Source organism: Gadus morhua, chromosome 15, assembly GCF_902167405.1.
Source record: "Gadus morhua chromosome 15, gadMor3.0, whole genome shotgun sequence".
NCBI lineage: Eukaryota > Metazoa > Chordata > Actinopteri > Gadiformes > Gadidae > Gadus > Gadus morhua.
The window spans coordinates 10,176,790-10,182,942 of NC_044062.1; the positions used below are offsets into that span (position 1 = coordinate 10,176,790).

At 54.1% G+C, this 6,153-nt stretch overlaps 1 protein-coding gene across 1 annotated transcript; it reads left to right on the plus strand.

Annotated features, from left to right (window-relative positions):
- Nucleotides 1-421: 421 nt before the first annotated feature.
- On the plus strand, nt 422-5,281 carry prph2b (peripherin 2b (retinal degeneration, slow)). Its single transcript, XM_030378748.1, has 3 exons — nt 422-1,346; nt 2,543-2,789; nt 4,798-5,281. The coding sequence occupies exons 1-3, from the start codon at nt 766-768 to the stop codon at nt 4,990-4,992; spliced, it is 1,023 nt and encodes a 340-aa protein (XP_030234608.1). The 5' UTR covers nt 422-765; the 3' UTR covers nt 4,993-5,281.
- The last annotated feature ends 872 nt before the right edge of the window (nt 5,282-6,153 follow it).

The following is a 6,153-nucleotide window of genomic DNA, read 5'->3' on the forward strand; positions in this document are numbered from 1 at the left end:
CAGGTTCAAATGGATACCTGAGGTTTTAATGGGATGACCGTGATCACTGCTCCTCCCTCCTGTATGTTAATCTAGTGCTGCTCTGCTGTGATACAACGTTCCTTTGATAAGGTGATGATTTGAAGGAGGTTTTGTTGGAAGGCCGGTTTCTGGTGGATGGCCGTCAGTGAGAAGTGGTGGAACTCTTTGGACCACTTTGATGGGGGTTTGACAAAGGTGAATTTGGCTTGATACTGATAAGAACTACTCTTACTTTCCGGCCCCCTCAGCCCCGAGCTATCGGGGGGAGGAGAAGGAGGAGGTCTCCAGAGTTCCCGTGTCACTCACAGAGGAAGTGGCTTCTTAGGCTCCAAACCAATTAGCCGTTAAGAGGGCTTAGAGGCGGGATGATCCTCTGATCGCTGGGCTTACCGTGACGTACGCCCGGGGTCTGACTTGTTGATTCACTTTCCTCAGGACCGCCTTTCCACACGCCGCCCGTGTGCCGACCGGGATCTGATGAGAGTATTCTGATCGGTGGCAGACCCCCGGGCCCCCCCAGCGCTATGGACTTTCCTGACCTGTGGAGAAACATTATGGACGTGAACCGAGGACTCGCCGCCCAGAGGTCAACCATCTGGACCCGATGAGCTCAGCCCCGTCTTTGGATCAAAACGCTGGAAATTGAAAACCGTCAAATCTTGAAGTCAGTTCCCTGTGGAGACGACAGCCTAGGGTTGGGGTTCTAGTTTGGCACGCCTCAGGTAAGAGACCCGCGGTGTTGAGATGGCGTTCATGCCGGTGAAGTTCGACCTCCCCAAGAGGGTGAAGCTGGCCCAGGCGCTGTGGCTGCTCTACTGGCTCTCCGTCATGGTGGGCATCCTCATCTTCAGCCTGGGCATCTTCTTCAAGGTGGAGCTCCGCAAGAGGAGTGAGATGATGGACAACAACGAGAGCCACTTCGTGCCCAACCTGCTGATACTGGTGGGGCTGATGGCCTGCGGGCTCAACGCCTTCGGAGGGAAGGTCTGCCACGACTCCCTAGACCCCGCCAAGTTCCCCAAGTGGAAGCCCATGCTGAAGAACTACCTTATGTTCTGCTGCGGCTTCAACGTGCTTCTGCTGGCCACCGCCCTGCTGTGCTTCCTCATGCAGTTTGCCCTGTACCTCACGCTGGCCGAGGGCCTGAGGAACGGCATCCGCTTCTACAAGGACACCGACACGCCGGGACGCTGCTTCATGAAGCGCACGCTGGACCTCACACAGATCGAGTTCCGCTGCTGCGGGAACAACAACTACCGCGACTGGTTCGAGGTGCAGTGGATCAGCAACCGCTACCTGGACATGAGCAACGACGAGGTCAAAGAGTGAGTACCCCCCCCGCCTCCGCGCGTCCTCACGCTCCTCCTCCTCACTACTGCAGACACCAGGGAGACACCGTCTGGGGACGGGCCGCGGAGACGCAGCGACACGTCTCGGCTAATTCAAACCTTGAGACAACGAGAATGACAGGGATTGGAAGAGAGGGAAATTGATGACGGGAAAACCCTGTGAATGATTCTGTTCTTGTGGGGTCAGAGGTCAGGAGAGCATGCTCAGCAGAACATCCTAGGCCCTCAAGGACGGCCCTGAGGACCTGGTGCATTAAGAGGAGCTCGTGGTGGAGTTATCCTGAGCGGGGAAGGGAGTGCTTCCGAAGGGGGTCAGGATATGATAAATGAAGCAGGTCTTAAGGAGGAGGAGGAACAGAGGAGGTCAGAGCTGGGGAGCTTCCAATAAGTCCATAATCCAGCAAGATCTCATGCTCACTTAGCTTCAGCTTACTAGCTTCTCGCACGACAGGCTTTAATTAGACAAACGCACACCTCTGATGAGCTAATGGGGCTCTGCGAGATGAAAGAGAGCAGAGTCTTCGCTGAGGGCTTCAGGGCAGAACAACGCGCTGGGTCGCAGTTCCAGAGGGAGAACAGAGTCCTGAAACATGAGATATATGATGAGATGGAGGGGGGGGGGGGGAGTCATCAAGGAAAGGGAGAGTGCCACCATGTTGTTTCAAAGGTAAAACCTTTAATCCCTCCCACTCTCACAGCCAACGTCCTCCCGGCCAGAGGAAGCTCCTCTGGGTGCTCTGAGTAAGAGGATCTCAGATGTTGACACATGAGATGGCGTGCTCCACTGCATAATGAACTTAGAAGATACCTCCATCTCTTGCTCTCTGACGAGAGCAACAAGGGGATATTCCTGTAATCCTACTTTACTGCCACAGGCTCCGCCTCCCTTGCATTCCTGCCAATCACGGGCCTCCCCTGATCCCAGGGTTGAGGTCCTTCCAGCCTTGTCCCATGTGACGTGTTGTACGTTTTAGATATGCCTGATCATACATGCTGTTTATAATCTATAGAATAAATGACTCCAGCAGAGGGACCAGTATAAAAACCACCTGACCATCAGCCTCATTCTCTCCGGGCGATGGTTCCATATGTGTTTTAGTAGTTTCTGTGTGAGAGGTCAGCTACAACGCGACCAATGCTAACAGTGCTAACCCCGGCCTCCTTCCCCCCAGCCGCGTGATGAGCAACGTGGAGCAGAAGTTCCTGATGGACAGCGTTCCGTTCAGCTGCTGTAACCCCGGCTCTCCACGGCCCTGCCTCCAGCACCACCTGACCAACAACTCTGCGCACTACGACTACGACCACCGCATCGAGGAGCTCAACATCTGGACGCGAGGCTGTCGGGAGTCCCTGGTGGCGTACTACGGCGGCATCATGAACAGCATCGGAGCCTTGATCATCTTCACCATCTTCCTGGAGGTAACACCCAGCTAGCATGGAAGGGGAGCTAGGAGCTAGCTAACGTTATTAGGCTATGGTCAAAGAGGTAGAGTCTAGCTACTGTTATTAGGCTGTGGTCAAAGAGGTAGAGTCTAGCTACTGTTATTAGGCTGTGGTCAAAGAGGTAGAGGCTAGCTACCGTTATAAGGCTGTGCTCAAAGAGGTAGAGGCTAGCTAGCATAATAGCACAGTGTTCAACGGTATGAGCATAGCTAGCATAGCAGGGAGCTTTAAAGACTAGAATGACACCATCGGTTGATTGACAACACAGGTATGCCTGACCTATATCACATCACCTTTTGCCCCAGCTTCTATGGCTGGTGAAACCACCGGCCGAACCTTCAGGCAAACAAACAAACAAACACACATGGTTTTCCTTGTTCATGGGAGCAGACCTACCCCGGGTGCATCTATAAAAACATGCCCTTGCTTAACCAGTAGAGACTCATGTCAGCTGTGGTCAGGGTTGGGGAGGCTAGAGGCTGGGGTCAGTCTTTGGGAGGCTGGGGTCAGGGTTGGGGGGGCTAGAGGCTGTGGTCAGGGTTGGGGAGGCTGGAGGATGGGGTCAGGGTTGGGGAGGCTGGAGGCTGGGATCAGGGTTGGGGAGGCTGGAGGCTGGGATCAGGGTTGGGGAGGCTGTGGTCAGGGTTGGGGAGGCTAGAGGCTGTGGTCAAGGTTGGGGGGGCTAGAGGCTGTGGTCAGGGTTGGGGGGGCTGTGGTCAGGATTTGGGGGGCTGTGGTCAGGTTTGGGGGGGCTGTGGTCTGTCTCCAGGCTGCGTGTTGTTTTGGCTTGTTGTGTGCAGACCCTCCAGGTAGCCCGGGTTCATGGATAGCTAGTTAGCTAGGTGCTAGCGTTAGCATCAGAGCCCCATGGCGTTCGGAGGAGCGGAGTTCTGGGAAGCAGAGTGAGAAGTAGGTCAGCATGTGGGTCAACGGGAGTTTACCCTGAGTGGAACCGACAGCGGATAAAGACTGCTCTCCTGGGACCGGAGTCACGGAGAACATGTTATCTTTTTAATTCACTTGAAGTCACGGCGGGCCGCGGGCTACACCTGATTGGACGCTAAACTACTACGCATTATCAAGAAAGCACAACTTCACCCTGACCGGCTGAACCTGGTGAAAGCTCACTGGTCACCGATCTGAGCCAATCCGAAACATCAAATGCAATAGTGAGTGATTAGCCAGGCCACCTTATCATAAAATATGAATCTACATTCTGAACATGGCTAGCCCCACTGGGAACCAAGCTGCTGACCCTGGCAGTGCTAGTGCCTTGCTCAACCAATGGAGTCAGACCAGGTGAGGACCAGGTATGTGACCAGGCGTGTGACCAGGTGTGTGATCAGATGCGTGACCAGGTGAGACCCACTTGAGGCGCAGGTTTTGGTAGAGTGTGACCAGGTGAGGCCCAGGTGTTGGTAGAGTGTGACCAGGTGAGGCCCAGGTGTTGGTAGAGTGTGACCAGGTGAGGCCCAGGTGTTGGTAGAGTGTGACCAGGTGAGGCCCAGGTGTTGGTAGAGTGTGACCAGGTGAGGCCCAGGTGTTGGTAGAGTGTGACCAGGTGAGGCCCAGGTGTTGGTAGAGTGTGACCAGGTGAGGCCCAGGTGTTGGTAGAGTGTGACCAGGTGAGGCCCAGGTGTTGGTAGAGTGTGACCAGGTGAGGCCCAGGTGTTGGTAGAGTGTGACCAGGTGAGGCCCAGGTGTTGGTAGAGTGTGACCAGGTGAGGCCCAGGTGTTGGTAGAGTGTGACCAGGTGAGGCCCAGGTGTTGGTAGAGTGTGACCAGGTGAGGCCCAGGTGTTGGTAGAGTGTGACCAGGTGAGGCCCAGGTGTTGGTAGAGTGTGACCAGGTGAGGCCCAGGTGTTGGTAGAGTGTGACCAGGTGAGGCCCAGGTGTTGGTAGAGTGTGACCAGGTGAGGCCCAGGTGTTGGTATAGTGTGACCAGGTGAGCCCCAGGTGTGTGAGCAGCTGTGTCTTGTTTCAGTCTCTTGACATGGCGGGGCTGAAGTACCTGACGACTGCGTTGGAGTCCCTGACAGACCCGGAGAACCCGGAGAGCGAGAGCGAGGGTTGGCTGCTGGAGAAGGGCGTGAAGGAGACCTTCTCCGACCTGCTGGCCTCCATGAAGAGCCTGGTGAAGACCAACCAGGTGGAGGGCGGGGAGGAGCCCGCCGCCTGAGCCCCGCCCACTCCTCAAGGACTGAGGTCTGCTCCGCCCCCTCCTGGGCCAGAACCTCTGGACCGGGAGGATCCAGGAAGGCTCCTCCCACTAACACCTTTCACACACACACACACACACACTGTCAAAACACACACCAATCATAGAACAATACACACACACACACACACACACACACACACACACACACACACTATCGCAACACGCATCGTTACACGCATACAGATTCATAGAGCAATACAAACACAAAAACACATCCCACACACATTCATATGACAATAAACACACACACTGTTACAACGCATGCATACATGTAAGCAAATTAAATTACACAACCTTTCAAACTGTATTAACATGAGAAAAGTGTAACATTTTCAATGAGATTTAAATTTTCGATGACCAGCTAAATCCAGTAGCTTGAAGGCTCCAAGTGTTGTTCATACCTTCCGTAAAAATACATGTGTAAATATATTTAAAAAACATATTTTTCAAAGTGTTTGGAGCTCTTCAGTAGAAACTCACTGTAAATACGAGAGCCTCCATCTTGATGAGGTCACCAGCTTGTTGATGTTGGGGGGGGGGGGGTGGGGGAGACTAACCTTCCTATGGCAGCTTACAGCACAGCGCCCCCCCCACCCACTCCCACGATCCCCCCTCTCTCCTCCACCTGTGGAAGAGGTGTGAGGAGGAGGTAAGTGTTGTGGAGGAGGTGGGGGGAGGAGGTGAGTGTTGTGGGGGAGGTGGGTGATAGGGGGGGGAGGAGGTGAGTGTTGTGGGGGAGGGGGGTGTTTTGGGGTCACCACAAAGGTTTGATGTTCTTTTTTTGTTTGTTTTTTACCATCCCATCCTGAACAGAAACCCAGCATCCAAGCAATTCCCTAAGTAGTCCAGTCCTTAGCGAGAGTCCTAACGAGAGCCCTAACGAGAGTCCTTAACGAGAGTCCTAACGAGGGTCCTAATGAGAGTCCTTAACGAGAGTCCCTAACAAGAGTCCCTAACGAGTCTAAGAGGAGAGTGTATTTATGTGAGCAGGTGTGTGTCATTCTGAGAGTTGTTTTGCTGTGTTGTTGGTCGGCAGGACGGTAGCTGCTCCTGTCTATAAAGACATCGTATGAAAACGCCTGCAGCCTCCTTCTTTCTGTTTTGGTGACAGTGTGTGTG